Source organism: Gopherus evgoodei, chromosome 23 (assembly GCF_007399415.2).
Source record: "Gopherus evgoodei ecotype Sinaloan lineage chromosome 23, rGopEvg1_v1.p, whole genome shotgun sequence".
NCBI lineage: Eukaryota > Metazoa > Chordata > Testudines > Testudinidae > Gopherus > Gopherus evgoodei.
Window position 1 is genome coordinate 14,850,862 of NC_044344.1, and position 17,396 is coordinate 14,868,257.

Sequence of the window (17,396 nt, forward strand, 5' to 3'; positions counted from 1 at the left end):
ATAGGGCTTCTTGGAAGTTTTCAGTCAAAACTGTCTTTCTACGGAAAACAGGGGTTGGATGATTTCTGGTTTTGCGCAAAAAGCATCTGTTTTCTGTGGGAAATACTGATTTGCATCAAAACCCCAAACTCTTGAAAACAAAACTATTTTGATTTGGAAATGCTGCCACAGTACCTCTATGGCAGTGGTTCTAAACCAGGGGTCTGGGTAGGGCCATCCTTAGGATTTATGGGGGCCTGTATAGCAATATTAAACTGGTGCCCCATGCCTGATGGCAGCCGAGGCTCGCATGTGTATTTTAGATCGGGGGGTCTTTTGAAGGATTTATTTAAAAAACGGTATGTCTGAAGATCCAAGCATTTAAGGCTAAAGATGAATACTCAGATTGTGCTTCCAAAAATCTATGCAAGGATTTTTTAGAGATGTGCTTTTATCATCTCAGCAACACACTAACAACATACTTTTAAAGCAAATTTTAAACTAAGGTCCTGTAGATTAACATGTTGTGAGTAAACTTTAGATAATGTTTTCACTACAGTAATTCACAACTGTTTTTGTCGGTAAATTCAGAAACTGACAGTATATACCTAGGGTTAAATACCAGTTAAATGACTTCATTACCACTTGACTGGCTCTTTAACAGTTTCAATGTTGTGCTAATATGTCTGGCAGGCTGGAAGGCTATTTCACTTTTAAGCACTAGATCCCCTCCTGAGGAGATTCACCAGGCTGCAGCAGCCAGCTGTGGTGGGTGCTTGCAGGAAGGGTCAGAACAGGGATAGGAGGAGGCAGGTGGGTGGACACTAAGACCAAGGGATGCCTCAAATTTTCGGGTGCCCTATGAAACCGTGTATGCTGCGTATGCCTAAGGATGGCCCTGGGTCCGGGGGCCCCCGGGCGGCCACAAGCAGATTTCAGGGGGTCCACCAAGCACGGCTGGCATTAGACTCGCTTCGGCCCAGGCAGATAGCCAAAGATCTGCCACGCGGGACTGCACCTGGGTCCCGAAGTCCTACCACCCGCCTGATCAGCTTAGTTTTGCAGGGCCCTCTATGATGTGGGACCCCAGGCAACTGCTTCCCCCAACACTAGCCCTGGTTTTTATATGCAGAAAAACAGCTGCTGTGGGACAGGTGGGCCATGGAGTTTTTAATAGCGCGTTGAGGGGGAGAGCCTCAAAGAGGAAGTTTGAGAACTCCTGCTCTATGGGACGGGATCCTTGACTGGCCTCCATCTCTCATGAAGCACTGCCTCTTCCCTCCAAGAATGGGGGAGGAGCTCCCATCTTTGCTGCTCTTTTCTCTGGAGACCATTTTCTGCTATCCCAACTGGATAGTCACAATGGCAACACAAACTCAATTATCTGAAAGCAATTAAAAAGTAAAATGCGCAGAATACTGTGAAATGCAGCCAAACCAGCTGGTTCTTTTCCAAAGGTGAAGGCATTTCTTGAACTAGGTACAAGGAGGGAGGCTGTATTTCAATGACAAGTTCCTTCATGCACATTGTTCCACCAGCAGCCCAGTACCTTCTCTAGGCAGGGAAAGATGCAGGGGAGCCACAAAGTGGCAGAGCTTCTTTATTCCCCTCACTGGTTAATCAAAACCAACAGATTTCAAATATTTTTCCCCAAAATGTAATGATGACACTAGTCCGTGGTCTCAGCTCACATTTCAGTTGGTGGTAAAAGTCACGGCAAGAGTGTGGGTCTTTTTGTTCATTTTTAAAAACAAAGCTGGAAATGTTCAAAGGCATAAAAATGTCTCCTAGAGTGTGTGTGAAAAGTGGATGTCTTTGACTCTTTCATAACTCATAAGCAGCTAAGGGAATCTGGATGAAACTTTCCAAAAACATATGCTTTTGGGCTAAGACACAGGATTGAAAGATTCTGTCCAGAAGGTAAATGTTTCAAAAACTCATTAGCATACAAAAATAGCAAATAAGAACAGCTAGCTCTTATCTAGTGCTCTTCATAAGGAGCTCTCAAAGTGCTTTGGGGGGGGAGAAAAATCAGTACCATTATACCCATTTTACAGATGGGAAAACTGAGGCACAGAAAGGGTGATGCGACCTGACCAAGGTCACCAAGCAGGGAATGGAATCCAGGCCTCCTGAGTCCCTGCCCAGGCCACAACAATTTTATAACCTTAATTACAAGGTTCACTACATTGCAATAAACTCCCTAGAAATACAATGGCCAACTTTCTCAGTGGGCTGTCTTATATGCTTCCCACACACGCTCGGAAACTACAGGTAGCACACCATGGTGCTCTCCTTATTTGGCGGTGCTTCTTGAATAGAGCAACAGAGGACAGTGGATCCTCATTTGGCTGCAATTTGAGATACTGATTCTGATCTATAAAGTCCCAATAAATGTGCTGGTTTCTGGTTATCTGCTGGCCCATCTACTCTACAACAACAATGGAGTCAAGGAGCCTGCTTACCATAGGATGTCCCTTGACCCGGTTACAACACAGTTCCTGCTTGTAGTACTGTAGACAAAACCTTAACCAGGGCTGGCCCGAGGGAGAATGGCACCTTAGGCGAACTTGTATCTTGGTGGTCTGGCCCACATGGGTGTGGTGCCCCCCACTGACCCTGGTCCCCATGGGTGCCCCCTTTGCCCCTGCACCCCTATCCTGAGCCCATGTGGGGAGACTGACCTGGATGCACAGAGCAGCTGGCATTGCTGTAACTCCCCCATCCCAAACACTGCTCGTCCGTGCACCCCTAAGGGGCTGTGAGCGGGGGAGTGAGGAGCGGTGTCAGGGCTCACTGCATCCAGGTCACTTTCCTCACCTGGACTGCGTAAGGGGAGGACAGGAGAGCAGGGCCCAGCTGGGGAAAGTGACCTGGATGCATGGAGCGCTTGGCAGGGAGTGCCTGGATGCACCACTCATTGCCACACACCCCCCACCCCAAGTTCCTCTGCTTGTAGGAAGCAGGGAGAATCTGGAACACCCCCACCCCCACGCAGTGCTCCCCTGCCAGCCAGGAGCAGTTTCTGACTCTACACCAGCAGCACGCTCCTCTGTGCTGCTGCATGGCACCCCCTTGACCATGGCACTCCTGAGTGAGGACAGCCCTGATCTTAACCATGGAGCAAAGTGGGCTAAAGCCTTGGGCATTTCCCCTAACTCAGAACTGTTTTTATTGCAGACTGAGCCTGAGGGGATGTCTACACTGAGATATAAGACTCTCAAGCATATATACGGCTGGCCCAGGCCAGCTGACTTGGGTTCGCTGGGCTCAGATTTCAGGGCTATTAAATTGTAGTGTAGAAGTTCGGGCTTAGGCTGCAGCTGGGGCTTTGAGACCCCGCGTGGGTGAGTTTCTCAGAGCCAGGGCTCCTGCCCACATGTCTACACTGCAGTTTTTAGCCCTGCAGCCCAAGTCAACTGACCTGGGTTTTGAGTCTCATGTTTTTTATCACAGTGTAGATGTACCCTTAGGGGTCCCTTCCTTTCCTATGACCCATCCCAACAACTGCAATGCGCTCTGTGATTAAGATCTGAGAGTTGAGGAGAGGGTATTGTCCCAAGGGGTCCCTTTCCTCTGGCACTTGCTTCCCCCATTGGTCCCACACAGCCCAAATCTGCTGATCTTCCAGGCCCCTTCCATGGTCTGTGTTCCCTCAAGCTTGTGGCAGAGAGGGCGAAGTATTCTGAGAGAGGGTGGGATGAGGGGCAGAGAGTCCTTTTGAGTTAGCCATGTGACTATTGACTGCTCCATGAACTGCGTGGCTTTTAACATACGTAAATGTACCAAGGAATGCAACAGGCTGTAAGTGACAGCCAGATGGAAGCTCCTTACCTGTGCGTGATGGTTTTCAGCAAGCCCCAGAAGACGGGCTGGGGAAGAGGTGCACGGCCACATGGTTTTTTCCCTTTTACTCCAGCCTCTGTTTTTATGTACTTCGCCTTCAGTCCATGCACAAACACAGCCTCTAGTGCACAGCACAGGGCATTAGCATCTTCAGTGTCACTGGTTACAACAGCATCGGAGGTTACATACTGTTTCTGCAGTCCCTTGATGGAACTCACCAACTGCTTCTTGATCAACTATAGGATAAAGCACGTGGATTTGTGTTATAAGAACAGCTCGCTTCAAGCAACCTAACTTTTTAGTGTAGACACTTGTTTGGATAAACAGAGGATAACAGGAGTGAGTATGAGAAACACTGCACAAACAGGTCAATGCTTAAAAACAGGATGTGAAATAACTACTGGACTCGCACAGAAGAATCAACCACAACAGTTGATCAACTGGAACTTGTTCCGCTATCAGAAATCAAGCCTAGTTCATCATGTTGTGTGTGGTATTAACAAGGTTTGGCTGTGTTAAACAGTTAAAGAGACACATCAGATAGTCACCCAAGAACGTGACCTAGCAGCTGTGTTTTGGAAGGTGGGTTGTGGTGCGTGCTATTCCCCTCAGAGCTTTTAAGCAGCATTACAGTGATACCATAAGAATTCTGCACAGCAAATGTTCGATTTTCTTCTTTCTTACACTGTGTAAATAAGGAGCAACTTCAGTGAGACTAACGGATTTACATTGGGGTAAATCATCATCACATAGACCACAACTGAGCCCAAAGGCCTTAATCAGGTTTATATTTAAAGCTTAACTTCCCCACGGGAGCTTCAGCTAACTTTGATAAGGCTCCAACAGAGCTCGCAAACATTTCTAGCCTCAAAATTGATCACCTATCTGAAGATAAAAGGCTGAGAAACTGAAGACGAGATGTGTTTTTAAGACGGATGTTAAAATACAATTCTTACATAGAAAAACTGGAATGTGCCCCCTTCTCTCTCCTTATCCTATATTTTGGCACTGTCTTCCAAAAGAAATTCTTATCATAGAATCATAGAAGATTAGGTTGGAAGAGACCTCAGGAGGTCATCTAGTCCAACGCCTGCTCGAAGCACCGAACTAAATCATCCCAGCCAGGGCTTTGTGAAGACGGGTCTTAAAAACCTCTAAGGAAGGAGATTCCACCACCTCCCTAGGAAACCCATTCCAGTGCTTCACCACCCTCCCAGTGAAAAAGATTTTCCTAATATCCACCTGAGACCTCCCTCACTGCAACTTGAGACAATTGCTCCTTGTTCTGTCATCTGCCACTACTGAGAACAGCCGAGCTCCATCCTGTTTGGAACCCCCTTTCAGGTAGTTGAAGGCTGTTGTCAAATCCCCCCTCACTCTTCTCTTTTGCAGACTAAATAAGCCCAGTTCCCTAGCCTCTCCTCATAATCATGTGCCCCAGCCTCCTAATCATTTTCGACACCCTCCGCTGAACTCTTTCCAATTTGTCAATATCCTCTCTGTAGTGGGGGGCCCAAAACTGAACGCAGTACTCCAGATCCACCTCACCAGTGCCAAACAGAGGGGAACAATCACTTCCCGCGATCTGCTGGCAATGCTCCTACTAATGCAGCAGACTATGCCGTTAGCCTTCTTGGCAACAAGGGTACACTGCTGATTCATATCCCGCTTCTCGCCCACTGTAACCCCTCGGTCCTTTTCTGCAGAACTGCTGCTTAACTAGTCGATCCCCAGCCTGTAGCAGTGCATGGGATTCTTCCACCCTAAATGCAGGACTCTGCACTTGTCCTTGTTGATTCTCATCAGATTTATTTTAGCCTAAATCCTCTGATTTGTCTAGGTCCCTCTGTCCATGATGGAGGAGGGATAGCTCAGTGGTTTGAGCATTGGCCTGCTAAACCCAGGGTTGTGAATTCAACCTTTGAAGGGGCCACTTAGGGATATGGGGCAAAAATTGGTTGGATGATTTAATTGGAGATTGGTCCTGCTTTGAGCAGGGGGTTGGACTAGATGATCTCCTGAGGTCCCTTCCAACCATGATATTCTGTGATGATTTCAGACCAAATTTCAGGTGGAAGGTTTATTTTAGGAAGATACATGGGGTCCAAATAAGGCTTAAAATTGCTGTTTTAGGACTAATTCTGTTCTAGGACTAAATTAAGCACAAAACTGTAATCCTTATGATTGAAGCTAATTTGCTAAAATGTGGTGTGTAAACATGTACAGATTCCAAAGGTTGTGTAAAGAAAAATACACCAGCTACTAACATTTCCGTAATAATGTTCCTTGGCACCGATTTAACACTTTACATCTTCTCCGCACTGTAAGTGCCTTTTAGTCTGAGTGCCTGACTACACTAGAGGTTTTGGTTGTGATATAGCTCAACTTAACCGATCGCCAATTCACTGGTGTTAACTAACATTCTTGGGCGTGCTAGTTTAGACACTCCACAGATACTTTTTTTCCATGACACAAATCTCTGCCATTGGGAACAATGTTTGCAGACTGAGAGCCTAGACTAGGGCAACTATACATAGCAATGCCAGCAACCCCTCCTAGCGGAGACCGTTCATTTTGGCAAAACAAAACAAAACAAAAAACGTTGCCGGTACAGTTGAGCAACATACGCTATCCCAGTAAAAGTACTTTTTTGTCTGTGTCTAGAGGAGGGCTTTTGCCTGTACTGAAATGTCATTTAAAAAAAAAAAAAAAGGCTCTCACCCTTAATCTGCATTGTTGTACTGGCAAAAATTTCTAGCATAGAGCAGGCCTAGCACTTACAGTCATGTCAGTAATCTCCAGTTACCTGTCAGTCAGTGAACTTGAGTTACATCATGATCAAAAACTCATCAGACAGGCCCTGAGAAAATCAACTGGACTCACTCACCTGTATTACTACCTTGGGGTCAGGTCCATTTTCAGTGGTGTGACTGGAATGCATTTCAACTCCTGCTGCCACCTAACTCTGATCACATGACACCTATAGGAAGACAAAGGGGGAAGATTTTAACTTGTAAGTGAACAAGCTAAAGTATTAAATTCACCTGCCATGCTACACGGATTCAACAGGATGTGAAGATCACATTCATAGTCTGTTTGAAAGTCTTCACAGACAGATCACTGCTCCCAATCAGGTCAGGAATGATCCTGACACTGTTGGATTTACCAAATGCACTCTGCACACATTCACACAATTTCAAACAAAATTCAGAACATGCTGACTGATGCCAGCCCCAATACTCTCCTCTGGGACGATGTAAATATTCTCCACGCATTTACCACCTAAGCATAAGCATGAAGTAGTAGATGGGCTGACAGGCTCAGGTTCTATCAGAACAGGGAAGCAGGCTGTAGAGATGAGGACCTGCCATGTCTCAAAGGGGCTCCTAAAAGTAGGACTGCCTTTGTGTTCTCTTCTTGTAGTGCCTTGCACGAGAGCCCCAGCCATGGACAAGGACCCTAGGGATTAACGCAACACAAATAATTAATAGCAATGTTAACAAATGAGTCCCAACTAGTCTATTCTGCTCTGTGGGTGAAGGTAGGAGAAGCTTTACATTCTGTGCAAAAGGAGCCCCAAGCACAAAAAGATACCCTTGGGGAGACACAGCCTTCTGCTTTGAGATCATCGGCCCTGCTGGCTCCAAAGCCTGAACAGATACTTGAATCCTGGTAAAAGCAGCTCCAGAGAGAAACAGGCTCTACAAGAGTGTGGAGTAGTTTGGGTTCACATCGAAGAACTCTTCACACCCAGATCTGCTACTGAAATTTCAACTTGCTGCACCCGAGTGCCACATGAACCAGGAGACTGGCCGTCCAACTTGGGCCCAACTTGTTGGAGAGTGCACAAGGCCTTGGGTACAAACAGGGCAATAGCTGGTGATCCTGCCAACATATAAAGATGACAATCTCAGCCACTGTGGAGGTGAGGACGCGACCGTGCCAACGTCAGTGCAGACTGCACAAGCACCCCGTCCCCCTGCAGATATACTCGCATGTGCAGCCCACACTGAAGATCATTGCCTCATTTCTATCTTCTAGGTTACAGCTAGCATGTGTCTGTCTGTACAAGCTGCAAATCACACTGCAGCTGCAGTGTAGATGTATGCTTTGAATGAAACTGACCAAAATTCAAACAGAGAATACAGACGCGTGCACCATGACAACCTGCCACTACAGTCTGGACGTGAACAAGCAAACAGAAAATTCTGCAGCAGGAAACTCTAGCCTGATTCCTAGCTGGTCGGAACTTCAGAGAGATTCTAGTAGAAAAGAAAACTCGTGGTCTCCACTGCAGCTTTGTCACAAGGTTTCTTAAACTCTTTGCCTTGCAATAAAAAATGCTGAGTGTGGCGACCACAAGTGGTGCTTTAACCTCTGCCCCGTATGTTCAATCTGTTGATTATTTCTGACCTGTGAGGAGAAGCACATGGAGACAATGCCTAGAGGACATTTACAATAGCAGAGGCCTGGAGATACCTGTCACTGTTATATGTACTGCACTACTGCTGCGAAGATTCAATCGGGATCTGAGCTCCACTGTGCCAGGCCCTGCACAAACTGACGCTTCCCCTGTCCCAACACGTGAACGTGCCACTTGGCCACCAGTCTCCTCCCTTGCAGGTACTAGTGCCACCAGCCACAAATTCAAAGTGAGACAGGTGATGTAACCCTACCCTACAACTGTCATCCCCAAAATCCAGTGTATAGCCACTAATGCGAGTGCAGATTGAAGGTTATCTGGAGTAATCTTATGGCTTTCATGGCACTCATAAAATCCTGGGTTAACCCAGAAGACCCAACTGCATGGACCTTGAAAGCAGCAAAGAGTCCTGTGGCATCTTATAGACTAACAGATGTTTTGGAGCATGAGCTTTCGTGGGTGAATACCCGCTTCGTCGGATGCATGTAGTCTAGGCATTGTCTACATGCATCCGACGAAGTGGGTATTCACTCATGAAAGCTCATGCTCCAAAACGTCTGTTAGTTTATAAGGTGCCACAGGATTCTTTGCTGCTTTTACAGATCCAGACTAACACGGCTACCCCTCTGATAATGGACCTTGAAGTCACTCATTACAATAAGTCTGGGCTACTTTCATACAAGCCAGATGGCACTTCCATCAACACTGATGGAAATCAGAGATGCAGCCAAGTGGCTTATATAGCATAATTATTTCCAGTTTAACCCCATCTGTGCTAGGCCCTGCACAAACATGACAGTATCATTATTCACACTTAAGGTCTGGCTCCTAGAATCACATGAGAACCAACTTAAAAAAAAAACCAGAACATTTTTCGTTAGTACAGTAGCAGAGAAAAGTTGGAGACATGTACGCTAAAGGCACAAAAACAGAAGGCAAGCAAAAAGAACTCAAAATGTATTATTTTTGAATCTCATTGATTGGAAGGGCCAGACTCACGATTTCTGAATGCTTGTGGTTGGCAATGCTTCTCCTGTCAAATAGAGAGTGGACAAACTCAAGGGAACCAACTTCTGGAATAGAGCACCTCTTCCTACATGCAAACAGCCTGACTTCCCTCAGGCCATGCTAAACCTGGTATCCATCTTGCGAAAGCTATGCTAATACAGATCAAGCCAGCCAGGTCTGCATTACACAGGCAAATACCCATGATTAAACCACGGAGAGTGTATGGAAGTGAAGGCAGCTATAAAAAATGAAAAACAAACCAACCAACATTTATAACAAATGGAAGTTGGGGAAGTTGATATTAATGACTGGATTTCTGAAGAACCATTAGTAGGGTCCATCCCATGCAGGTCAGTGTCATCCAAGCAGAGAGGGGGAAAATTCACATAGTCCCATTTTTTGAGGCTTTAAAAAAGCTTTAGAGCAACTCTACCCCGTGTGAAACACCAGAGGCCAGATTCTCAACTGCGCTCAGCACTGAGCAGCTCCCGTTGCTCTCAGTGGGAGCCGCTGGGTGCTGAGTACTGGGAAAATCTGATCACAAAGGCCTTGCAGCCTCCCAGGGCAGCCCCTGCTCCATTCGTCAGTATGGGACACTGATACCCACATCCTCAGAAGTATTCAGGCACCTAATGCCCATTGAAATCAATTGAGAGTTAGGTACCTACAGTAAATGTCTTTTATGGATCTGAGCCTCAGGGCTTATCTCTCCCCTTCTCCCAACAGAGGACCTTCTCCATCCCATTCAGATGAGAGTCACCTGGGGCCTCCCACCCACTTTTAAACTTTTCGAAACGCTCAGATTTGCAAAGGGCGGAAATATTTGACAGAGTGCAGTTCCGTCAGTCTCACGAGCGCCAGGCTAATGCTGTATGTCAGCTCTGGGTGAGAAACAGCAGGGCCCCCCTGCCCATTCAGAGGGCATCTGGTTACAAAACTGAGTTGTTCTTCAAAAATAGAAACCCTTTCCTCACCATCTTCCTACACGGCGACACACTGAATAAGGGACACATCTATGGAAATGCTGCCAGGTTCATTTGCTGTTCAAGATCAGTAGTTCAGAGGGGTTCTACATTCTCATCAGTAATTCAGGGAAATCCTATGGTCTGGGTTACTCAGACAGGCGGACAAGATGATCACTGTGGTCCCTTTTGGCCTTATCTATGAATAATGATGGGCTCTGTAGACAAAACGGATCACCTCAACACTTCAAACCAAACTACGCTGCTGCTGCAGCTTTTTCCTCCCTACACAAACAAGGGGACATGTGCCAGATCAGCAACTCAGACGCAGAGGTTCATTTTGTAGAACTCTTCAAACAAACACAGAGAAAACATTTAAAAAAACCTGTTGCCAACACAGGCAACAGCACTTTGCAAGGCAGTTTGGAAAACAATTAAAACCACACAGAAGTGATTCAGTTTGTTCCCTGGAAATCCACAGCTATGACTTTGGAACTGATTTAACAGAATACGATTCAGAATGGACGAACTACAAGGGCACCCAAACCTAGCAAATCTGTACAGGAAATTGGCACATGGTTTCCTTGTTAACAATCAACACTCAAACATTGCTCAGGCAGAGCACACCTAGGAACACATAAGGAAAGTAGAATTAAGATCAACACTATGGAGTCCTCTTACCTTAGGATGTGGAGATTGCTATTAAGAGAGACAGACAAGCCATGTATATATTGATTAACCAAGCCAAATGGGTTACAAAATTCTAAAGTATGGGCATATCTGACCACGTATATCCTTCAGAAATTAATTACACGTTAAAAACAATAGTATCAAAAAAGAGGCCAGACTCTCCCCAGCAGATTTCCTTCCTGGAGACGGGATCCTGGACGAACTTACACAGACTGGCTTCCCTGTTTTAAACCTCATTGATGACAAGTAGCTGCTCACATGGTTTGGATGGAAAACAATAACTGACGATGACAGCGTTACCCAGTGACTCAAAGCCTGGAAACAGAGTCAGTCATTCTCCAAGTATGAGCACCTTGGAAGTTATCCTCCACCAGAGAAAATTAATGAGCTTGCACACCAGTCAGACCAAACAGCTCTTTCCTGCTGTCAATGCAGCCCTCTTCTCCGCCCACAGTATGACAAGGAATAAGCAGTTGTCAGCACCATCACCAGGAAAAGCTTTCCCATCAAAACCACAATGATATCCACCTCCAAATCCTACCTCCAGCAGAGATTTCTGTACCCCGAAAAGATCAGAGATTCATGAAGCCCACTAGGTACTTGCTATTGCCAACCTATTTTAGTACTCAGGTACTGTATTACAAGGATGGGTGGCGGCACACAACAATCTGCTAAACAGTAGCACAGTGTTGGGAATCAACATTCTGGGAGAGGGAGCACTGACTAATGGTTACAGCAGTGATTACAGAGAGGACAGACAAGCATGTAGATACAAGAGAGTGAATATCCTGGCCTACGCAGATGATCTGGTCCTCATTGCAGAAAACCCTACAAATCTCCAACAAATGTTTGACATCACCAGCCAGGCTGCCAACTGGATGGGACTCCGCTTCAATGCCAGGAAGTGTGCATCCCTGCATATTGATGGCAGTAGAAGGGATTCGGTCCAGGTTACGTCTTTTCAGATCCAGGGTGAACCTATCATCTTCCTTGAGGACGGACTAGTGTACCAACATCTCGGCATACCGATGGGTTTCCACATCCAGCAGACACCTGAGGATACCATCACAGAGATCCTACTAGATGTGGCCAGGATCAACGCTTCCCTACTGGCACTGTGGCAGAAGATCAACGCCTTGAACACCTTTCTGATCCCCGTATCTCATTTGTCCTGAGGAGATCTGCCGTGACAAAGATCTGAATCTGCCGTACCTCTGAACAAGGCAGACACCACCACCGGCAGCTGGTGAAGAAAGGGATGTTTCTTCCCCAAAGGACCAGCAATGAACTGGTGTATATCTCGCACAGGCAGGGTGGCACCAACATCCCTCGAATGGGTGATCAGTGCGATGTTGCTGTATCACTCACACCTTCCGCCTTCTGACGTGCCCAGACACCATGGAGAGGAACATCACGGATGTCGTCAAGAAATGAATCGTCAGGACCCCCTCCAACCAAGATGTCGCCACCTACCTGAGCGACTTGCTGGAAGGTGAATTTGGGAGAGACAGGGGAGACTTTGCTTCTCTCTGGATACTGGAGAAGCGTATCAGCTGCCACTGGATGTGGTGCGAGGAATGCCAGGAGCTGGGAGTCCTGGTGCCACAGGTGAAGAATACAGATCACACTATCATCACTCTGAGAGCTAAAACCATGCTGGAGAGGAACCTGAAGGATATCATCCACTGTCCATATGTAAAAAACCTGAAATGGAAGCCGGACCAGGGCAAGGTGTTCGAGGTGATGTGCAAGTGGAACGCCAGCAACTACTTCCTCCCTAGGGGCAGCTTCATCCGATTTGCTAACTGAAAGTTCATCCACAGGGCCCAGCTCAACTGCATCCCACTGAACAGAACCATCTGCCACGGGAATTGGGACAAGCGATGTAGGAAGTGAGGCTACGCCAACGAGACGCTACCCAATATCCTGTGTAGCTGCAAGATCTATTCGAGAGCTTGGCAGCTGTGATACAATGCCATCCAAGATTGCCTGGCTAGAGCCATCCCACCACCTGTGGGGAAGGTTGCCGTGAACGCCACCATTCCTGGAACCGACAGCCAACTGCGACCAAACATCATCATCACCAACAAAGACTGGAAGAAGATCGTCATGGTGGACATCACAGTGCCATTAGAGAACAGCACCCCAGCTTTCCATGATGCCCGGGCTTGAAAGGTGGAGAAATATGGACCTTTGGCCAAAACCTTGAGAGCTAAGGGTTCCAGGTCCAGACACATGCACTGATCGCCGGAGCCTTAGGTACATGGGACCCCAGTAATGAGTGAGTGCTGAGAGAACGTGGAATCGGTCAGCGCTATGTTCAGCGGATGTGGCAACTCATAGTGTCAGACACAATCAGGTGGCCAAGGGACATCTACATAGAACACATCACCGGACATGGGCAATATCAGGAGGAATGAGTTGGAGGCCGATGAGAAGGGCAGTCAGGAAAGTAACTGAAATACTTTCCTCATGGATTGTATTTTCTAAATGGATGACCTACCTAATTCTCAATTACTGAGGGACAATCTCCACTCATTGATATATTTAGTTTTCCACAACCAAATCTCTGTACAACTTTTCATGAGGGATGTACCCGAGTACTCAGATTCTAATATCTAAACTGTATTGTTAAACCTATTTACCTAAATTTGGGTTATTGCTGATTATTTACTCTATGTATCATATGACTTTTAAAAACAAACTATACCCAGATGTGCAGACACTCTTTTCCCAACCTATGAATTATATAATTTTTTTTAACATTAGCTTTAATAAAATGTTTAAAACTGTTCTAATCAGCATCTGTGGCTCAGCAGTTGAAACTTCTATTCCAAGCTCTGCCATAAGTGCAAACCCACTTCTAACCAAGGCCTGGTCTACACTGGGTGGGGGGGGGGGGCGGGCGTGGGGTCGATGTAAGATATGCAATTTCAGCTATGGGAATAGCGTAGCTGAAGTCGACGTATCTTATTTCGACTTACCTCCCGTCCTCACAGCATAGGATCGATGGCCGCGGCTCCCCCGTCAACTCCGCTTCCGCCTCTCGCCCTGATGGAGTTCTGGAGTCGATGGGGCGCACGTTCGGGGATCGATTTATCACGTCTAGATGAGACACAATAAATCAATCCCTGGTAGATCAATCGCTACCCGCCGATCCGGCGGGTAGTATGGACGTACTCTTATTTATAGAAATGGTAAGTGACACTTGCCTGCCTCCTACAGCTGGGAGTACAAGACTTTCCTAAATAGCAAAGGTTGTGAAGTGCACAGAAATATCAACATTGGTCAGTGGAAGAAGCAAAACTCTAACTCATGGCCTCCTGGATCCCAGCACAGCCATAGCTAAAAGGTATTGTGAGGGAAGTCTCTCTCTCCCCACCACCCCATCTCCCTGAGCAATCTTGAGGCACAACACTGAGGACTACAGGACAGTCCTTTCAATTCATAGGCTGTCCCACCAAAAATGGAAGAGGGGGGAGAAAGCCCATCCTGGAACAGCTCCAAAGCTAGTGACTGAACATGAGCTGAGTGACCGATGCTTGCACCATACCTCTGAGGTCAATTTGGCCACCATAGGTCAGAAAACACAGACTGCACTTGACGGACAAGCATGGTGGTGAACATAAAATCTCGTCCAGCTGCTAACAAAACCAGCATTTTCAGCTTAAAATGCTGCAGCTACAGCTGCACCCCAAGTCAGGGAGCCCACCTACTTGCACAAATGCTCAATGCATTCCATACGTTCCTCATTCAGGACAACACAGTGAAGCACACAAAAGACAGGACATGCAGAGTTGAGGATGAATGTTCAACAGTGCCTTTAATTATGTGATCATATAACAGTCTCTCTCAAATGCAGAAAAAGGAGAGTTTTCACCTGCACACACACGTAACATGTAATTCGCGAGTGCTGCAGATAAGCGGAAGTTCTGTGGCTTGTGTTATACAGGAGCTCAGACTAGACAATGATGGTGGTTCCTTCTTACCTTGGAACCTATGAATCTATTGTGGCAGAGCTCTGACCTTGCCCACGTGGGTCCTGCGCTTCTACGCAGTTTATGCTAGCCTTAGTGGCCCACTGTGACCCTCCACGTAGCCCTTCTCTCTCTAGGGACAGGGTTACAGTCTACTGAGCCCTTTTCATCACAGGCCAGCAAGGAGGTTGGTGAGAGAACTCCCACAGTCTCTGTTGTCCCTGGAGGCTTATTTCAGAACAGTTTAGACTCCTGTCCTGACAGGAGCCTGACTTCCCCTCCCAGGAGATGTTCCTGTAGTGGTGGGCTGGGGGGAACCTGGACCTGCCCTCTACTCCGGGTTCTGGCTCAGGGACCTAATGGTAGCAACCGTTGGCAGCTGACCTTTCACTGCCAGTTGCTACATTTCCCTGGGCCACTTCCCCACAGCTCTCCTGCTTCTCCTTATCTTAGGGCTCCCTTACTGATGGTTTGGGGTGTCTTCATTAACCAGCCCTTCAGCCGCACTTCCTCTCCTCTGGCTCCCCTCTGCCTGACTGGGGTGACTGGGTTATAGTATCAGTGGGGCCTTAATTAGAGTCAGGTGGTCACATTAGCTTAATGGCCTCACCTGGCTCTTTGCAGGTTAGAGTCAGGTGTTCTCATTAGCCTGGAGCAGCCCCTGCTTTGGTCAGTCAGGGAACAGAAAACTGTTAATCCAGTGGCCAGTATATCTGCCTTCTGCTATTCTGCCGTACCCAACTGGCCTGGGTCTATCACATATCTCTCCCCCCTGCTCAACACCAAGGGGTTCGGCAGCTTGGGACGCCAGACAGTGTACGCGTGATAAGCCATTGGCATTGCCATGGCAACTCCCTGCTCTGTGCTCTATGTGGAACTGGAAAGGTTGGAGGGATAAGAACAACCTGGTTACCCTTGTGTTCTTTTCCTTGTTCCGTTGCTTCCATTGAAGAGGGGCATGGTCAGTCACAAGGATAAATCTGCACCCCAGCAGGTAATAATGCAATGTTTCCATGGCCCATTTTATGGCAAGGCAATCTCTCTCTACTACTGCATATTTTGTTCCCTCAGAAGGAGTTTCCTACTGAGGTAGAGAATTGGGTGTTCCTCCTCCCCAACCATCTGTGACAGGCCAGCCCCATACCCTACCTCAGATGCATCTGTCTGTAGGATGAAGTCCTTGTTGAAATCTGGGGCTATCAATACAGGGTTACTGCAGAGGGCAGTCTGTAGGTCCTCAAATGCCCTCTCTGCTGCATCGGACCATCTGACTGGATCAGGATCATGGGCCTTCACTAAGTCCGTTAGGGGACTTGCCCTTGTAGCAAAATGAGGGATGAAACGCCGGTAATACCCCACCACCCCTAGGAATGCTCAGACCTGCTTCTTATGACTCGGCCGAGGCCAATTTTGGATGGCCTCTAACTTATTCAGTTGGGGTTTTACCAGACCTTTTCCTACCACATAGCCAAGATATTTGGCCTCCGTGAACCCTACAGCGCACTTAACAGGGTTCGCCATAAAGCCAGCTCGCCTGAAGGTATCAAGGACCGCCCTCACTTTTTCCAAGTGGGTCTCCCAGTCTGGGGTATGAATCACCACGTCATCCAAGTAGGCCGCAGCATAACTGGTATAGGGGCATAATAACTTGTTCATGAGGTGCTGAAAGGTAGCTGGAGCCCCATGTAGTCCAAACGGAAGGACCGTATATTGGAAGAGACCCTCTGGTGTAGAAAACGCCATCTTTTCCTTTGCATCTTTGGCCAGGGAACCTGCCAGTACCCCTTTGTCAAGTCTAAGGTTATCAAGCACCGGGCATTCCCCAGACGATCCACTAGTTCGTCTATGCGGGGTATAGGGTAGGCATCAAACTGGGATATCTCGTTTAGTCGACGGAAGTCGTTGCAGAACCTTGTGGTGCCATCAGGTTTGGGCACCAACACTATTGAGCTGGACCACTGACTGTGGGATTCTTCGATGACCCCCATCTCCTGCATTTTCCTGACTTCTGCTTCTATTTCCTCCCTTTTGGCTGCTGGCACCCGGTAGGGCCTCATAGTTACTCTGGCCCCAGGGTTTGTGATGATGTGGTGATATGTCCCGGTTGTGCTACCCGGCTTTGTCGAGAATACATCTTGACATCGGGCAACCATCTCAGTTACCTCTTTCTTCTGAACTGTCGTTAGACCAGGAGACACCCTCACCTGTTCAGGATTTTTGTTTCCTGGGTGCAGCTCTTCTCGAATCACTGTGCATGCCTTTCACGCATGCCATCGTTTCAGAAAGTTGACGTGGCATATCTGCTCTACTTTTCGACGTCCTGGTTGTCGCACCTTGCAATTTACTTTCCCTACGGGTTCAACTATTTCGTAGGGCCCTTGCCACTGGCCAACAGCTTACTTTCGGCCATGGGTACCAGTACCATTACTCGGTCACCAGGTTGAAACTGATGAAGCTTGGCTTGACGGTCGTAGTAGGTTCTCTGGGCCTCCTGGGCCTTCTCTAGGTGCT

At 47.3% G+C, this 17,396-nt stretch overlaps 1 protein-coding gene across 2 annotated transcripts in view; it reads right to left on the bottom strand.

Moving 5' to 3' along the window:
* The window catches only part of PLEKHM1 (pleckstrin homology and RUN domain containing M1), a 57,054-nt gene that overhangs the window by 26,243 nt on the left and 13,415 nt on the right, over positions 1–17,396 (bottom strand). For both annotated transcript variants that reach the window (XM_030540982.1, XM_030540981.1), the window contains exons 2-3: positions 6,713–6,805; positions 3,814–4,061 (exon numbers count right to left, since the gene is read on the bottom strand). In XM_030540982.1, coding sequence (XP_030396842.1) covers positions 3,814–4,061; positions 6,713–6,766 — 302 coding nt within the window. In that variant the 5' untranslated portion in view covers positions 6,767–6,805. The remainder of the gene's footprint in view (positions 1–3,813; positions 4,062–6,712; positions 6,806–17,396) is intronic.